Here is a 19,796-nt window from a genome sequence, read left to right as displayed (position 1 = left end):
ACTAGTGGCTATCGGGCTTTTGTCTATCTTGGCTGAAATGGCTGCAAGATTCTTGCTCATAATTACCCGTATTAGCGTATACAGCTAGACCTCTATAAATTAATACAGTCGGGACTAGGGAAATTCTATTAATTTAGCGAATTATTAAATTATCGAGTTAATAATTTAACACATTTTCACCGAGTCGGGACCGAGAGAAACTATTATTTAATCGAGGTTATTAATTTATCGAGGTTCTACTGTATATATATAAACACATGTTGTAGATTTACACACAATCGCATACATACACATGTGGATAGGTGTGAAACATATGTTGAATGTTTACATATGCGGTAGGCTTACACGTTCACGAATAAACCAACGTATAGTGATGCTTGCTAATAATCACGTATTAGCCAAGTTTAAGGTTGTTGAGTTGTTGTAGAAAGCGAATTTCTTCTTCCTTCATACATATTTTGCCAATCTTCTTTAACTCAGTCTTGTAATTTTCACGTGCCACAACATTATTGGGTTTTTCGTCTGCATTGACTTGAGATTGAAATTACTGGGTCCACCATTTAGTTTGCTATGCAAGTATCGTGCCGGTTTTCTTGCGTATGTTTTTCCTTTTCTTTCGAATCTCGTCTTTCGAATAGCTGTGTATAGAAGCTAAATGTTGTTATGGATCATGCCTTAAAATACGTGTATCTGCGCATCATTTGCCAAATTAACATAATGACATTAGACACTTGTTCTTTGTGCTGTGGATGTCGAAAATTTTCGATTATTGACATCTTAGTACTACGAACGTATGGATTGGCGACAATCAGACAAATGGTTGAAGAAAATTTTCAAAATTATATTGTTTTAAGAAATGGAGAAACAAATCATAAAACTTGGGAATTTTCGGAAATTATAATAACAGTAATAAATTTAAAAGAAATACAAATATGCCATTAGGGTTTCTTAGTTGCACCTTTTTTTACGTTTATATATAAAGATTACGTGTCTCGTTGCAAATGCATTCAATTTTGTTGCAAGGTTCCTGGCTGTAGTTACTCACATCAAATTGTTTATTTTCTTTATTTCTCTTGCTTTATTTATTTTTCTTTATTTCTTTTTCAGTAAACAGTTATATATTGGCTTCATGAATCCATATCCATTACTTGGGAGACAAGAAGACCAACATTACATCAAATTAGTGGTCCACATCGAAAAATTAAGATAATGTATTTTTTGGGAAAACGAAGATATTGGAGAACAAGTAATATTTATGATCTGGATATTTTAGACTACAATGATTATGATGTTTCACTATATTTTACACAAGGGAAAAATAGATATGTGACTGAGGTAAACATTGGCTATTTGGACTCGGCCAAATTTCTCACACCACTTTACTATTTTACATATTCTCAATTATACCCTTTAACTACTCACTCCAACAATTTAGAGAGGGAAAAAAAAGTCAAATATCATTCCTCTTTCTCTCTCCGCTGCTGTCATTATCGAAGTCTGCCGGCACCGCCTTCTACGCCTTCTACCTTCCGCTAGATGACGAGGAGCTCGTGAAACGCGTCGTAGTCTCTGGAATCGGGGCTCGCCGACTGCTGTAATGCTGCGAAAATCCATCGAGAGGCGGTGCACGGCTGAGTGGGTTTGCTGTTGGAACTTGGAAGCGTTCGATTACAACTCCTTATGGGCTGTGCTGCGAGATGTTGTGTGGTGTATGTGCAGGTTCCGATGGGAATAGAGTGTCTTTACGGCGATGGAAGTGACGACGACGGCAAAATGTTGAGTGTCTTTTATCTGTCTTTTCATCGGTTTTCTTTCCTTACCTTACCATAAATCGGATGGCTGCGGACAATGCAATAAATCGGATGGCCGCAGCAGTCATGCATAACGGAGCGGGCTAGAACGAATTGGAACAACATGAATCGTCTAATTTACTTCTCCAGCTCTCCAAAGATTTAAAGAGATCTCAAACTAGGGTTTTCACTTTTAATTAAAAGTTTAAAAAAAGTTACAATTAGCTCCACACTTTATATGTAGGGGTAAATTACAACCACCCCTGAGATATGGTTAATTTACAAAAAAAATCCCTCTTCTTTGGATAATTACGTCTATCCCCTCAACTATGGTTTTTTCTTACATATCCACCCTTATGGTGTCAAACTCAACATAATCTTTTAGATTTAGTCGAATGTGCTCGAGTTTGTACTCATCTTATGTAAAAATACAGTTTCTGATGCACCACAATCTGGTATATACAAGCCAAAAAACACATATTAAGATCATGTTGCTTCAAAATGTGGAGTTCGAACGGGATAAAACGGGAACAAAAGTGATAATATTCCATATAATCAAGAAGATTCAACTAAATTTGAAACCGCAAGGATAGACGAGTAAAAAGATTTATAGTTGAGGGATGGTTGTAATTACCCAAACATGAGAAGATTTTTATAATTTAACCATACCTCATGGGTGGTTGTAATTTAATTTGGGGCTAGGAAACGACAGTTTCAAAATTTGCAATCTAGTCCTAATTGTTTTTTATTTCTTTTAAGGTAGAAAGATAATTTCATAACCTACAATTTCACCCTTAATTCCAACATTTATAGAATTGTTCCAAAATTAAAATTGTTCTACCATAATATTATTAGTAAAAATTACTGAATGAGCAGAGCAATCAACCAAAATCAGTACATTATAATTTAGGGGGCAACTATTTTGAATACTAATTTTTGCTTAGTTGAATACTACCTAGTTGAAAACCACAATTGAGTACATATTTATAAGTTTTTTCTTACTTTAAAACCAAAATAAAAAGAAAATTACAAAAACACCCTTTCATACAAAATATCAATTATATCAAATTTTATTAGAAATTACCTATTCAAAAACCAAATAAAAAAAAAAGAAAAAAACCCTTTGTTGTTAAAAAAAAAAACCTCCACCATTTCTTCTCCTCTCCAACCCTGACCGCCGCCGCCGCCGCCGCCGCCGAACGCCACCGTACGTGCTCGTAACTGCCGCGACAACCCAATTAAACCCTATCTTTTTCATCTTCTTAAATCCTCCAAAACATCTCCAAATTCAAAAAATCAAAACCTCACAAAACTTATAAAATGGAGTTATAAGACAATAATATGGTAGTATATGTGGAAAGAGAAGCCATTAAGGTAAGTATCGATGTCTTTTTTGAGCTTCGAAGTCGATTTTGAAGTTTTTTTTTTGAAACCCGTCGGCAATTTTCGACACATACAGGTCGATTTTTGGTCAATTTTCGACACCAACGTGTCGAAAAAGAAAAAAAAAAAAAAAAAAAAAAAAAAACCAAATTTCGACACCTACCTGTCGAAATTTGGACAATTTTCGACAGGTAGGTGTCGAAAAACACTATTGGTAAAAAAAAAAAAAAAAAAAAAAAAAAAAAAAATTTTTTTTTTTTTTTTTTTACCAACAGTATTTTTTCGACACATACCTGTCGAAATTTGGACAATTTTCGACAGGTAGGTGTCGAAATTTGGTTTTTTTTTTTTTTTTTCTTTTTCGACACGTTGGTGTCGAAAATTGACCAAAAAATCGACCTGTATGTGTCGAAAATTGCCGACGGGTTTCAAAAAAAAAAAACTTCAAAATCGACTTCGAAGCTCAAAAAAGACATCGATACTTACCTTAATGTGTTCTCCTTTCATATATACTACCATATTATTGTCTTATAACTCAATTTTATACGTTTTGTGAGGTTTTAATTTCTTTAGTTTTGATATTTTTTAGAAGGGTTTGTTGTGAGATTTTTTAGAAGGGTTTGTTGTGAGGAAGATTTTTTAGAAGGGTTTTTGGGGAGGGAGAAGAAGGAGGTGGAGAAGGAGGGAAATGGTTTTTTGAGTTTTTGATTATTTGGTATTTAAGAAAGAAAAATAGTATTTGTAATATTTTTTTAGTTTTAATTTCATTAAGGGTATTAAAGTAATTTACAATTAATTATTTATTTTTTATTTTTTTGGTATTCAAGTAAGCAAAAGTTGGGATTTGAAATAGTGATCCCCTATAATTTATTATTCCTCTTCTTATACACATAATTTACATCAACAACTCCGTTTCCCATCACAAATCAATTAATCCCACAATTCTACAAAAAAAAAAAAACATGGGCTAACCAATTAATTACTCAACAGGTTTGCCTGTTTTTGGCTCATATATTACAAAATAAAAAATTATGTAGAAGAAGAAGTGTTGAAGAAGAAGAAGATACGATTGAAGATCCTGGAACAAGCGGATCTAAGACGAGGGTACACCCTAAGAGTGTGCGCACTGGATCCCTGCCACACATCTTCAATTATCTCCACAAACACATTCAAGCTTCTTATCGGTGGTATGTACAGAGTCAGCGGCACCGCCGAAAACGCCACCGCGAAGAACAAGTGCAGCATCTCTCTTATGATTATCTATCAATCAATCAATTTTTGCAAACCCCAAAAAAATCTGAGAAAATATTTTTATTGTGGATTTGGTGGAAGAAATTGAAGGTTTGAATTATTTGGGATTTTTTTTGAATAAAATATAATACAAGGGGGGGAACTATGAAGTATTTATTTTATTATTTTATTAATTAATTAATTATTAAAGAGAGGAAATTATGAAGATAGAATTAGAGAGCACGATATTGCGTGGGAAGACAGCTACTAGTAATTTCTTGGAGTCCCGCATAATTAGTGACCGCTCATCTTCCCTTTGATGCCACGTAAGATAAGTCAATGTTTTTTTTCTAGAATGTTCTTTGCTTAGTTTTGTTTTTTTTTTTCTTTTCTTTTCTAAATTACACTTATAAATGCTTATATGCTCAACATATTTGAAAGTTATCCGTATAGTAGAATCTCGATAAATATAAATTAATTATCGATAAATTAATAATTTCATTTAAATAATTGTTTTTTTCCATTCTCATCTGGAGGACAACGTGTTAAATTAGTAAGATGATACAAATTCGAAAATTCTAAGAAGCCTACAATACATATTTTATTGTTATATGAAAACTTGATAAAATATGATTCAATTACAGTCTGTTTCTTGTTGAAGTTCACATCACCATCAGTCTCGTTTCTCACATATCTTATCAAGGTTAGAATTTTTTATATAGTTTTCTCATTGCTCAACAAAAAATTGTTCAATATCATTGTTGCTTCAAGAGTTTCCACTAGCTTGAGAAACAAGTTCTATAGTACATTGAACTAGTGGTACAATGAGTAACATACGTCCAACGAGCGCGAAGCTTTTTCGTCGGAAGGTAGTACACTCTCGTATATGTTGTGCTAGTTTCGGAAACCTTTTTGCACGTGTTTCAAGTGTGCAACAATACTGAAGGTGTTTGGGCTTGGCCTCCTTTCAATATTCGCTCGCTTCACATGTACCAAAAGGCGAAATCCCTCACCTGTGGATTGACTATATGCAAGATAAACTCAGTCGAGACAATTTTCTGTTTGCCCTCACTATTACATGAAAGGCTTGGGATGGGATAAACAAAATGGTGTAGGGTGAAAGTAGCTTTGGGAACGAACAACATAATCGGCTGGAGCCAATCTTTCCTTTTGGCATTCCAGCGGGCTTGGCGATACAAACAACTTCTATAAAGATTCCTCTACCGGCTTTTATTTTGTCTCGCTTATTGCCCGAGATTGGGAAGGTGAATGTACTTGGTGGTAGTTAAATATTTTCGGAGGCAGCCACAAAGCTGTCGATTGTGAGGCACATGCGGCATTAGAGCTGATTAGTTGTGTGAGAGCTAAGGTTTGGGAATCGATAATTGTGGAAGGTGATTGTCTACATGTTGTCGATGCACTCATTGCCGACGAGAACTTCGCTTTCGTCGTTTGGTGCTTTTTGTTGAGGACTGTTTGGCTGTGGCTCACTCTTCTGTTTCTTGCAAATTTTCTTTTGATAAGCGTACTAGAAATCAATCGGCACATCTGCTTGTTACGGCTTCTAGATTGAATTGTTTGAATGATCGTTTCTTCCTCAAGATTTGTGTTTTTGTGTCTAAATCTTAATAAAATTTCCTTTCCTAAAAAAAGTAATATTTAGGTAAGAAATAAAAAAAAATTTGTTGATAATATAATAAAAATAATTTCATAAGTTAATAAGTTATTGACTAATATATAACTTAATAAATATTAATTTATTGATAACAATTTCATAAATTAATATTTTACTAAATTAATATTTTACTAAATTAATAGAATTTTATTGGTTTCAACTTTCAACTATATTAACTTATAGAGGTTTAATGTAGTAATAACCTAAAAAAGAAAAATTAGCTAAACCAAATAACATCACTATATGGTATATACCAATATTTTGAAAACTGGATCGGACATCGAACCGGACACACCATCGGGTCATGGTTCGACGGTTCAACTGGGGTTCGACCGGGTTTTTCACTATTTTTTATATATGTAATTATTTATTTATTTAATACCTTAAATGTAATATTTTTATATATTTATATTTTTAAAATTTATTTCAAATGTTTTCCACTTTATTATCCAACTAACTCCACTTTTTTTTTTTTGTTTTTGTAAAAGAAACAATTTATAATCATTTTTTTTACTTCTCTCTTCTCTCTCCTCTCTCTATCTTCTTCTTTCTTCTTCCTCATCTGTTTCACGCACAAGCCTCCCACCCCCTCCTCTTCTTCCCTTTTTCTTTTATTTTTCTTTCTTTCTTCACCCTATGTTTATTATTTCTTCTCTCAATTTCCAACCATATGCATTCTTTTCTCCACTTTAATTTTTTTCCTTTTTCTCTTTATTTTTTCTTTTTACCTTATTCCTCTTCTTTTCTTCAATCACCCAAATCCACCTAGATCTGATCACCCACAACCTCCTCCGACAAGATTCAAAAGCAGATCCGGCCATGACACATCATTTTGAGCCAAAAACCGGTTCTTGGACTGGTTCCCGGGTTTCCCGGTCGAACCGGGATTTGGGTAGTTGACCCGGGGTTTTGGCTTTTTTGAGTTTTCGCTTCTAACCGGACCGGACATGGCGACGGTTGGCGGTTGAACCGACCGGTCCGGCCGGTCCGGTCCGGTTTCAAAACATTGCTATATACTGCCTACTAAACCAAAAAAAAAAAAAAAGAAATACTAAATAAATAAATTATTCACAACGATTAGCAATATGACTGACTACAAAAGAAAATAGTTGAACTACAGCAGTCTACTCTGTTCCTTTTATTTCATGCTTCCCAAATTCCGAATTCCCAAAACCTGCTAATAAATGGCTCCGGTAGTCGAGATTCGAAATCCAATCTGTTAAAGGCGAACAGAATCTCTTTCCCCGTTCACACCACGGCCAACAATGGCTAGAGAGAGAAAGAGGGTTCCTGAGGTCCTCTGGAGACTCTTCGGCAGCAGAGCTCGGACGCTCGCCGACACCATCCTCTCCTTGATTCCTCCGCCGCCGAATACGGCCGCCGGATGCCGCTGCAGGGGCCGCCGCTGCCTCTCCTGCTGCGGCGGCGGCGACGAGGCCAGGTCGTTCCTTATCAACCCCGGCGATCCCTCCGACTACCGCGGCCTCCTGAACAGATGCTACGTCGTCGTTTCTGTGAACGCGCCTCCCCTCCGCGTCTTCGATCCTCACTGCCGGTGGCCGCAGAGCGAGGTGCGTACGTAATTGCATTGTATCCCCTTTTGCGATTTTGGCGGGAAAACGAGAAACCCTCTTCTCCTCCCCTTCCCATTTGAATTTTAGTGTTTTTGGCGGGAAAAAAATGTGGACGACGGTGGGGCTGATTTTCGCCCGGAATGAAAAATTCTGATTCTCTTGGAAACTGAAGTATGGTTTGGAAATACTGATGTGGTGTGGAAACAATATTAACTAATTAACGATTGCACCAAATATATTACTATGATTTGATAATCTCTCTGCATTTGTTATTACAAACTCAAGCAAATTCTAGCTATTTTTTTTTTTTGGTATCAAGAATGGTTTCAATAAATTTTCGGATTCGTTTACTGTAACTTCATGAGAATCTAGGGATGCTGTAGTGTAATAATGGTCCTTTCTCTGTTCTTCAGATTGTCAGAAGATCCATTGAAATGATATTAAGTGAAGAACCCGCGTCTTCAAATTTGATCTGCTGCAGTTATGACAAAGTCAGTATTCTACAGACCGTTTAATTAATCATGTGTTTGAATTTATCTTTTCGGAATTCATATTTGGTGTCGCTCGAGCTGCAAATCTATCACATAGTTTGTAGACTCTCTCTCTCTCTCTCTCTCTCTCTCTCTCTCTCTCTCTCTCTCTCTCTCTCTCATAAGAATGTAAATTGATGAGCTGGCAGGGCACTCGCTCGAGTGATGTGGTTGATGTCCTAACTTCCTCAATTTGGACACTCCTCCTAAATAGAGTAAGTAAACGAGACGCCTTATGTTAATACTATTTAGCTTTGAGTAGTACGTGCACATTGAAAACGATTAGGTAACAACGACAAATTTTCAGGTCGGTGATAGTCTGATGGTGTATTTGTTGAAGTACACTTCAATATTTCTGCCTCTGCCTCGAATGAAGCACCGTCAGATTACCGGTGACCCCATCAACAACCTCGTCCCGTCAGTGGGGTTGCCTTACTCTAAATCTCAGCATCATCCAGTTGCGCAAAATGGTAACTCGAATAAGATGTGACGACCTAATTGCAATTAGTGGTTTATATGTATGTGGAGCGTATATTTTCATAAGGTTTATTCTCTTTAACTTCTTTCAGGATCTGCGAAGAAGAGGAAAAGGGTCGAAAGGGTTAAGCCGATACCAGTGAAGAAGCTTTGCACATCGTCAAACTGTGTTGAGTCAACTGCAGATAATGGTAAGCTTGACTTAACGTGAAGATTGAAGACTGATACTACTAACTAAGATTCGACTTTCAGAAAACAATCGTCTGATACAGTTGGAACGTCTGCAGGATCAAGTTGTCTTTCTAGTGAAGAACTTCCTCCTACAAAACGTGAAGAAAGTACAGAGCAAAATACTGTTTCATCTCGTAAAGGAAAGCGTAAAAGAAATTTTTGCTGGCACCGCGGACTAAAACGAAGGCCGTTGGTTGTTCGAGGAACGCATTCTTTGATCCCATGTAGAGTAAATAGTCGGGATATCGAGCTTCAAAATGGCATCTCCACAAGTTCAACAAGCTACGAGAGTGTAAGTATCTTGGTACTAATTGCCTGATATTTCTCAAGAGACGGGCCATTTCCCCGTCGAGCATCTTCAACTGTGCGGGAATAAGTCTTTTACTTAATTGCACACTTCTAGTTAAAAATTAGTAATCTTCCACCAAGTTTTCTAGTTTACCGTTGTTTTTTCGTCGTTCTGTTTTTTTCTGTAATAACTATGCATTGCTTAGTTATATGCTCTTTTGAAACCCTGGAATCAAGATAAGATACATTATTTTACGCAAAATTTATTTATGTCATCTTCGCATTGCACATATATGTCATCCTTTTTGGCTACTCACTATTTAATTTTGTTTCTGCCTACATAACATTGATTTTCGGGTTTTCGTTTTTTTGCAGAACATTTCTCATTGCGTCTGTTGTTCCGTCTTCCATGAGGCACCAAAGATGAATAGAAATGCTGAGATTGATAGATGGGACATATTCTATAAGATAGATAAGTCGACATCAATGTTTCCAAAGAATCGTATCCTTGGTACCTATTTGTTTTTGCTTATCCAACCGGGTTTTTTATTCTGATGAACTGTATCTATTATCTTTTAGCAGCCAATTCAGATATGCACACCTATGTGATACGAATATAGAATTCCTCGTTTTTTAATCTGGATCTTTCCTTTCCGAAGTTATGGGCCTGTCTCTTAGTCTATTTTCTTTGAAAATTGTTGTGCAGACTTGACATTAAACAGACATACTGTATACTTTAAATACCGATGTTTCTGGTGCTTCTACTTTGTTCAACGACATCTTCGGTGCGTTTCGCATTGGCAATAATCCTGAAACTGTACTATGTTGCAGCTGGAAAAATAGTTCTCCTGCCACATCCAACTGTTTGTAAGCAAAAGCTGCATTTTAATGTCGATAACATTTTTCACCTCTCTTATGTTATAATTAGCATGTGTCGACCATATGAATGTAGTGGTTATAAATATATTTTGAAGTTTAGCTGGCTAAACACTATTATATTCGAGGACCTAAGATTAAAAAAAAGGAAATTATTTCCATTAAATGTTTGATTTTTTCCCCCTCGTGATTATAGTTTTTATAGTCATGGTTTTAGTGGTTTTCTTTTGAGTCGTAATTCATCCGGTTGGCAACTTTATGTTTGTTATCTTTATCCTGCTTTAGAATCCCGTAACAACAATTGACATTTTTTGCCTTTTAGATATCACACCGTTACCAAGCTTCTCGAAAGCCTCATAGACAATACTCACAATTGCCGACATCTGAGGCTGTTGGATAAACACTGCCCCATCAGATCCTCGCACCGAGATGCAAGTGTGGTTTCTGGAACTGGGTTCAAGGTCGGTATTCATTAGTGACTATAGCACTTATTTCTGTCTTTATTCCTGTATAGTGGAGAAGTTTGGTTCTCTTGTTTCTTCGATTTTTGAGTTAAAACAGATATACTTTATAAGTTTTTCAATGAATTTACCATCTTTTTTTTTAATCCGAAAAAAAACATAAACTTTTAATATGTTTTTGTTAGGATGATTTCATGCTTTTGATTTTTCTAACATTTGTGAGTTCAGAGAAATGATTCGGGGAGAAACTTGTGTACGGGTGCACAAGTTGACACTCAAATCGAAGGAAACCTAGTACATGAGCCTAAAGCCGGAACTCGCAAGATTATACCAGAAGCCATTGTTGATCAGGTTAAGCCAAGTACGTGTTATTGTCCCAAGGAAGATGTAGAATCGTTTGTGTGGGCAATTTGTCGGAGAATCGTCCCTCCGGAATTGCTGGGAGAACATTCTAATTGGAGGGTTCTAAGAAAGAACATCTATAAGTTCATTCGTCTCCGAAAATTTGAAAAGTTCTCACTGAAGGAATGTATACATGAACTGAAAATATCGAAGTTTCCGTTATTGCATGATAATATCGATAATGGCTGCAGTGGAATTGGTATTACGGATATTGCCAGACACGCAATTCTCGGATGCTGGATATTTTGGTTTTTCAAATGCCTCGTGTCGCCATTGCTTCAAGCCAACTTCTACGTTACTGAAAGTGAGTTTGAGAGAAACGAGGTACTGTATTACCGTAAATCTACTTGGCGGAAACTGATAAGAGAAGCTGAATGCATGAAGAACGATACGTTTCGCCCTTTAAATGTCTCGGCCGTTAGGAAAATATTAAAAAACCGATCGCACGGTTTCTCGCGAGTCAGACTTCTTCCCAAGAAAACTGGATTTAGAATGCTGGCGAATCTTCAAGCATCGTCAAAACTGCGTCTGAACTCAACCTCTTCTAAATTTCAGTCCTACGGTTCCGTAAACAAGGTCCTTAACGATGTTCAAGTGGTTCTAAGAGGCTCGTTGACAAAAGAACGAGAGAAGTTCGGTTCGTCGGTTTTCGACTACAACGATGTGTACAGAAAGCTCGTGCCTTTCTTGTCTCGCCTGAAGAAGAGATGGCCGAAAATGCCGAGGGTATTCATTGTGGTTTCGGACGTGTCGAAAGCTTTCGATTCGGTCAATCAAGATAAACTGCTTAGTGTGATGGAGGATGTCTTATCGGACGATGAATATGCTCTCGAAAAGTTCACTCAGGTTTTCTGCACGAAGAAGGCGTTGAAGGTCCACCATACTCTGGCACTAGCAGATCAAGACTTCGTTACCGTATCGTCTGGCAAAATCAAATCAATTCCTCCTCCAAAGTCGTTGGATGGCGTTCTCGTTAATAAGGTAACCTTTGAAATTCGATATTACCTGCGTCATTGATCTTTTCATTTGCTTGCACGTGGAACAATAATTTAGATTTCTATTAGCAAAAAAGTAATTATTTATATATTTCGATTTCTTTGAGAAATGTTATTTTTTAGTTTTTGCGGCAGGAAAATCCTCTAGTTATGATAATAATTCCTCCCCTATGTACTGATCATTAATTTATTACAGAGTTTTGGTTCCGAATTATTACTTCAAAATTGATTGGTTTTGATTTAGTTATTGCATAAAAAATGAGTGCTGACATCAATATCTTGTATTGTTTCATTACGTATGTCGTTTCAGGCACTTGACCGACCAATACGAAAAGCAGACATTAATACAACTCTGAAAGAGCACATAAAACGCAACGTGGTGCGTCAATCAGACAAGAAATTCTACCTGCAAAATGTGGGTATACCTCAAGGCAGCGTTTTGTCTACTTTCCTCTGCTCGCTTTACTACGGCCACATGGAAAGGAACGTACTTTACCCATTTATCGAGAAAGCTAGTGAGACCAATGGTGCTTCATCTTCGGCGGGGGGCAAAAATGGAAAAGAAAAGTTTGCATGCGGTTCCGAATATATTCTGCTTAGGTTCATCGACGACTTCCTTTTCATATCGACTTCGGAGAAACAGGCTTCTATGTACTTCTCCCGTGTGGACAGAGGGTTTCGTGATTACAACTGCTTTATGAATAAGGACAAGTACGGTCTGAATTTTAAAATGAAAAAGGGGCAAGAATGCCGGTCAAGTAGTAGACCATATGTTGGCCAAGATGGCGTCTCGTTTCTTCGTTGGAGTGGAGTGCTTGTCAATTGCTCCACGTTAGAAATTCAGGCGGACTACACAAGGTTGTTATATCTTCTTCCTTAATTTCATCGTCTTCTTGCATGTTTCTTTCTTGTCTGAATCAAATATTAAATTCTTGAGCTGGCTTTATATAATAATGCTCGAATTTTTGTCTTTGCAGGTATCTCGATTTTCATTTGAGTTCAACTCTAACAGTGAGTCGTCAAGGTAAAGTAGGCGAACAGTTGAAATCGAAGCTGCGTGCTCATATGTCGAACAAATGCCATCCTCTCTTCTACGATTCCAACGTCAATTCGCCAGGTGTTGTCAGGCTCAACATCTACCAAATCTTTCTTCTTTGTGCCATGAAATTCGTTTGCCATCTCTCAAACCTCTCGATTCTACCTAAATTCACCCCGCAATTCATCACCAACGCCATCGACGCTTCTGTAAGGTACTAAAACATCACAATTTTTTCTTGCAGTTCTATTCACAAAAAACACACACATCCATGTGGGTGCGTGCAGATGAATATATATATATATATATATATATATATATATATATATATATATATATATATATATATATATATATATATATATGTTTTTTCTTTTTTTAATTTGATCACAAATGCAGGTGCACGAGCAAGTTCATAGAGAAGAAGATGTATTCGTTTAGTGGAGTTGATATTGCTTTTCGTCCGAAATATGAAGTGAAAAGGGCGGAAGTTTTGTTTCTTGGACTATATGCGTATAATCGAGTGCTGGAGAAAAAGCAAACGAGATACAAGAATCTGATTCCATTTCTAAGGACAAAGTTGAAGGCATGTGGGGATATAGCACACATGTCTTCTGAGCTCAAGTATGCTATTGATGACGAACATTCATCCGTTTTTTGGAGAATCAAATATTGATTATTACTCCGTTTTTTGGGTTCGAGAATTGAGAACTCTCCTTTTGTTTTTATTAAGTTGGTAAAAACCGTTGGTAGTTGGGGATGGATTATATGAATTTCTCGATCAACCTCGTTCTCGCACATGTAACCGTTTTCTTACTTTATTACTAAGTGATTTTGCAAGCCAAGTTTGGACTGATTCGGAACGTTTTAATTTGGTTTTGGAATATCGATACACAAACAGAATTCACTGGTTGTGGAAGATCCAATATATGAGTTTGATTGTACTATTGTTGATATGCATCTCGTTGGCAAAAAAAAAATACAAGAAGATTAACACTTCAGCTCAAATAAACACTCAGATCAAATCAAACTACAATCAAGCAATGACCATACACATAATAAGGCAAAACAGAAAAATCCTCTAATTCTGCATGAACCCTAGCACGAAAAGATGAATCTATAAATAGGATGATTCAACTCAAATTAAAACACAATCAATCTTTATTTCACTATGAATCAACAAGAGTTTATAGCTTTGAATCAATACAACAAGATCAAAACAACAAGTTGATGATCAATTCCAACGTACTTTAAAAGAAAAAGAAAAATATTAATATATAGTCCAAACTTTCATTTATGTGCAAGTTTTATTACATTATCACTACACTCCAAAATACTAATAATGTATAACTTTGAGTGAGGCAATGTCAACTGTCAAGTAGTTCTACACGTGCTATTGAATTTGAGACTTTAATCAAAATTATGTCATTTTATAATTAAGAGTTCAATTATGTATTTTAGCACAAAATGTTGTATATATGATACAATTTATTGTGCTAGCTAGCTATGTAAAAGTTAAACTGTTGAGCCAAAGACAAATGTTGTATGATACAATGTATTTTAAAATGTTGAACCAAAGATTTCCAATTTTGTAAAGATGGTCTAAACTCACGGTGGAACAACAAACAAGACCATTAAATTTGATTATTTCTATGCTACACCCCTGTAAATATTATATTCTTACAGTTGATCTACACACCAATGTGTGTGTGTGTGTGTGTGTGTGTGAATGTTTATATATTTACGAATGGTAAATATCTACCTGGTGTAGTTCACCTGATGTAGCATAGTATAAATCATTAAATTTCATTTTTAGACGAGTTCCACTAGTTAAAATTTTAAATGGCATTTTGCATAGACAGAAAATAGGAGAAATTAATCTTATGAATCTAAGCAGTCTAGCCATTAATTTTAATATTTTATGGAAAATAGCTATAAACTAAAATATAATATGATCATGAATTTATTATTGAAACTGAGTATTTTTTTTATGGGGCAATTACACTAGAATATATAATAAAATTAATAAAATACTAATAATAAACCCAAAAAACAAAAACATGCAGGACATGTGGGTCTTCTGCTGCCAGTGTCATTTTTTGTATTTTATAATATATTCTCTAACTACTGTAACCGTTTTAGAAAAATACAAAAAAAAGGACACGTGGCAGCAGAAGATCCACCCGATGTTTATCACCGAGTATAGGGTCGAAAGAACTAACATGTAGGGCAACATGTTATATTTCCTTCTTCTCATATTATCTGTCGTTTGCTTTGAAGAAACATAAAATATATTTCAAATTATTTGTCGCATCAGAATTCTAATGGAGAATTTATTATACATTTCTCAATTTTAGCCTTACTGTTCTTAGTTTATTGAGAGAATATCAACCGTAAAAAAAATAAGAAGAAGGGTATATTTGTCACTTTGTTAGGTTTTTTTGTTTGTTTGTTATTTCTTTATAGAATTCATGCGCAATTATTAGTTTTCGTTTCAATACTTGTAGATTAATATGGGAAGAAGGGTGTATAAATTAATTGTGCAAATGTCTCAATAAGTAATGTCTAGTTCCAATTGTTATTACAAAAATTCCACATCCATTTGTTTTGAATTTCAAATCAAAATAGTATAGCATTAGCACAAGAAGAAAACGATATCTTGTTTATTCTCATGACTTTAATACAATGTATTTATTAATTATATGAAACATACAAATACATCAATCATATGCCAAACTTCCTCAAACATTAACTAGATGTTGTTACGCATGTGGACCGAAGTACGAGGCCTCGATCAATCTTATTACCTAGTAATTTCTCTATAGAAGAAAGATTACTAAATGGTCTTATTCTTGAAAACGTAAACGAAAACTACCGTTTTTTATTTGTCTAGTAGAGACGATTGAAGACGGTAATTATGCACTTTGGTTGTTTATTGATGATATATATACGGAAATGGAGAGGTTTAAGATGATGATGGAAAGACAATATGACATTTTTTTCAGTATGTCAATGGTCAATTGTTTAAGGTGATCGGACAATTGGTGGTGGTGGTGGTGGTGAACATAATCTTGGAAATACTAAGCATATACGTGGAGGTGGCGGTGGTGACGGAGGTGGAGGTGGTGGGGAAGGAGGCGGAGGTGGAGAAGGTGTTGGCGGAGGAGGGGAGGGGGGTGGTGGTGGTGGTGGGGGTGAACATAATCTTGGAAATACTAAACATAAACGTGGAAGTGGAGGTGGAGGTGGTGGGGAAGGAGGTGGAGGTGGTGGGGAAGGAGGTGGAGGTGGAGAAGGTGGTGGTGGAGGAGGGGAGGGGGGTGGTGGTGGTGGTGGCGGTCGACAAAATATCGGTGATGGTGGTGGACGTGGTGATGTAGACCCAAGTGGTGGTGGTGGTGATCGACAAAAAATCGATGTCGGTGGCGGTGGTGGTGGTGGTGGAGGACGACAGAATATGGGCAGCGATAATGGAGGGCAGAGTCGAATTTGAGCATTACTAGTTGCAACCAATATAGACAGAAGCACTATTAAAACACATAATTTGAGCGCCATATTGATCGCAGCAAGTATGTTGTGAAAATGGATTCATATTTTCTTGATATATATAGGCATCAACCCTTTTTGTCCATCCTTGAAGTATAATAACAAATAAGTGTTTTTCATAATTTTTCTACCCTAGTTAGGGTAGTCATTATTCTAAATTATGCAAGTTGTTAAATAGTTGACTTATTTCTTGAGTGATGCTATTTACACTACCAAAGAAAACTCTATATTCACAACCATCTTCTTCTTTCTGCAAATTAGTGTGTCACCAAATTCAAGATTTTTAGTTCAACAATGAGAAAAATCAATGAAAATGCTAAATATATTATCGATCAAGACATAAATACATCCAAAAAAAAAAAAAAAAGAACCCGGGTAATTAAAGAATAACTAATCCAACACGCTCGGGTACTTCTGCACCAAGCTGTTCCCGGGAGCGACTCCTTACATTTTCAATAGGAATTGAACTAACAGGCGGGATTTGTTCGGTGAAAAAAAACGGCCGGGGATCAATAATTAATTTCTCGATATTGACAAAATTCTCCAGAAAGTACCTCGCGAGTCGGACATGAATTTCACGAGCACGATAGCCACAAAACTTGACAACTTTAAGTTGCTCGTGGGGAAACCCCGTACTCATAGTACTCTTCAAAGTTGAAATGGAAGGCGAGTGTAACTGAAAAACAAAAGAACGAAGATATTTAACCAAAATATCCCTACAAAATATAGGACTCGGATTATTTGTTATAATTCAGTTACGTATATTTGTTTGTGGGTCAAGTTATTGTTATCGACATACAAAATAAACGCATACACAATATATTTATTACCTTTAAAACAAATTCCTGTATGTAAGGTGCTGCCCTTATAAAGTAAGGTAGTAGATCGGCACTTTGTTCAGTCAAATCCCGATATCCTACGACCAACTTCTTCAATCTAGGCATTTCAGGGAACTCGTAAAACTCGATACCTTCCTGTGATTTTAAATCAATTCACAAAAAAATATTAGTAATTATATACCACACAAAAGAAAGAAAAAAAAATCAATTTTCGTCTTAACTAACCTCTGGATTTATCAGCACCGACAAGTTAAGAACCTCCAATTGCAAATTGCAGCAAGAAATTGCGTTACATAATTTTTCACCGGAAATTTCACCAAAGCCCCAAGGAAGAGACAGCTCAACAAGCATCGGGACATTTTCGAGTACGAGTTCTTCAAGTTTCTGAACGGTAAGCGAAACAAGATTTGGTGCCGAAACCCTAACGCATTTCAAATCACGGCAGTAACATATCTCCAAGTGTTTCAAAACGAGCGACGTGCCGCAAACTGAAACATCCGATAATTCTTTCGATTCGTGGACAATCAGTTCTTCGAGCAAAGGGCAGTTACGTAAAAAGAACTCAATCGCTCCACCATCCACATCGATATATTTCAAAGTCAACGCTTTGAGGGACGTAAAGTCAACCCTAGTGCTCCGAGTGAGAAACTCGTGGGGGAAAGCACAAGTTAGGCCAGGATAGCTTAAACTCTCGTCATACTTCGGCGAAAAATTCAATTCCAAGATCGGAACTTTTTTGGCGGAAGCATATTCGAGCCACTGAGTGACTTCATCCACACGTAACGTATAGTCATCGTATCGCCTTTTATCGGAACCACTTATATCATAACGGATTATAAATTCGTTCAAAGTGACGGCTTCATGGGATTGGAGGACGAAGTTCACCCGATTTACAAACTTGCCCCTTTCCACTTCGGACAACTTTTTGCGGTTTGCAGTTGCGTCAACTGCGCGGCCAATGTATGCATCGAACTTGAGAGAAGAGGTGTGTTTCCACAAGTTTATCCAACGGGATGAAAGAACACTAGTGCGTGCAGCCTCGATTGGCGATAGGAAAGATAGGATAGCCACGAGAATGTCATCCGGTAACCGATTTATCCGATCATTATCAAGCTATAGCAAAAAATGATTAAAAAAAAATCCCATCAGATTAAAAAAAAAACACATTGCAATTGTATTATTGGACCATGGAAGGACGAACAAATAATTTCCCCAAGAGAAAAGATAGGACGAGATAAAATAATATTTCGGGCCGACCCGGAAAATTATTGGATTTACCAAACATCAAACAAAGTCCAATTATTAAATTAATCATGTACTATCCCCAACCAAACGAGACCTAATAGGAATTTTTTTTTTCATTCTCCCCACTACGAAAACACTCTGGCTTTTGCACATTAATCTTTTCATGGAAAGGAAATTACCAGACATAATCCCCTCATAACTTAATAGGGCAAATTACGGCCACCCCCTGAGGTATGGCCACATTACGAAAAAAAACCTGTTGTTTGGGTAATTACAGCCACCCCTCCTTTTAAATATTTTTCCATAAAATTTATGTAATTCGGTTATTTACCGAACCAAATCGTATATTAAGCTCGGTAAAACAATATGAAATGTTGGCCCTAACTTAATACCATTGTGATATTTTCATCATATTTTGTAACAATTAATCTGATGAATAAAGACGAAAAGCAAAAAACTTAATTCCCTTTTTCCCTTATTCATCTCAATTTAAATATACGAAATTGGAGATCATAATCCCCACAGAATTTAATCAATTAATTTATTCATCTTCCTTTTCTTCAAATTAGGGTTTGGTTGCTAGATTTAGTAACAAAAATCGGATAAAAAGGCAACAACAGTTTTAATGGAAGCTAACCTTCATCTTGGATTGAAACTCGGCATCAATTTCCTCACTCATTGAGCTTCGACGAAAAACCTAGAAATTGCAACAATAATAAAATTCTCCAATCCAAAATATATTTAGTAATTTTTTTATTTTATTGCGATTTTGTCGCAGTGAAATTCTAACATGAACCGGTCAGACCGTAAGAAGAAATAAGTTCGGAATTGCGTTTTGCACCCCAGTATTAACACTGACTGACAATTTGCACCTTAACATTTATTATTTAAGATTGCCAAAGTCATTATTAATATTTTGCTCCTATTACATTAATTAATTTACGAAGGTACCAACCCTCATTAGGAGAGTTGGTACCTAGCCTTTACCAATAGGGTAACGGTCTAGGGTTCGAGTCCTCCCTCCCCTACTTTCCCTTGTAATTGACTTGAATTTTCTCAAAAAAAAAAAAAAATTTACGAAGGTTTAACTGTAAATTCATAATTCTAACACTAGGTGCCACGATCAGTGAGAAAAATAATGAAACTTCTATGTAAAACCAATTTATATATTTGGCTGGGATTAAATAATTAAATTTTGGGACGTTATCAATTTATTTG

At 36.1% G+C, this 19,796-nt stretch overlaps 2 protein-coding genes across 2 annotated transcripts; one reads left to right on the top strand and one right to left on the bottom strand.

The window, feature by feature from the left end:
- Nucleotides 1-7,201: 7,201 nt before the first annotated feature.
- On the top strand, nt 7,202-13,804 carry TERT (telomerase reverse transcriptase). Its single transcript, XM_088812212.1, has 13 exons — nt 7,202-7,649; nt 8,066-8,143; nt 8,332-8,397; nt 8,490-8,652; nt 8,752-8,850; nt 8,947-9,182; nt 9,554-9,680; nt 9,901-10,045; nt 10,377-10,515; nt 10,744-11,898; nt 12,223-12,770; nt 12,890-13,162; nt 13,348-13,804. Exons 1-13 carry the CDS (start codon nt 7,344-7,346, stop codon nt 13,622-13,624), a joined length of 3,612 nt encoding a protein of 1,203 aa, XP_088668338.1. The 5' UTR covers nt 7,202-7,343; the 3' UTR covers nt 13,625-13,804.
- A 2,917-nt stretch (nt 13,805-16,721) lies between these two features.
- On the bottom strand, nt 16,722-19,422 carry LOC105969567 (F-box/LRR-repeat protein At3g26922). Its single transcript, XM_012994339.2, has 4 exons — nt 19,216-19,422; nt 17,559-18,446; nt 17,325-17,468; nt 16,722-17,170 (listed from the first exon to the last, which is right to left on the bottom strand). Exons 1-4 carry the CDS (start codon nt 19,255-19,257, stop codon nt 16,874-16,876), a joined length of 1,371 nt encoding a protein of 456 aa, XP_012849793.2. The 5' UTR covers nt 19,258-19,422; the 3' UTR covers nt 16,722-16,873.
- Nucleotides 19,423-19,796: the final 374 nt, after the last annotated feature.

This window comes from Erythranthe guttata, chromosome 2 (genome assembly GCF_056151865.1).
Source record: "Erythranthe guttata isolate IM_541 chromosome 2, IM_541, whole genome shotgun sequence".
Taxonomy (NCBI): Eukaryota; Viridiplantae; Streptophyta; class Magnoliopsida; order Lamiales; family Phrymaceae; genus Erythranthe; species Erythranthe guttata.
This window is presented reverse-complemented; position numbering and strand designations above follow the sequence as displayed.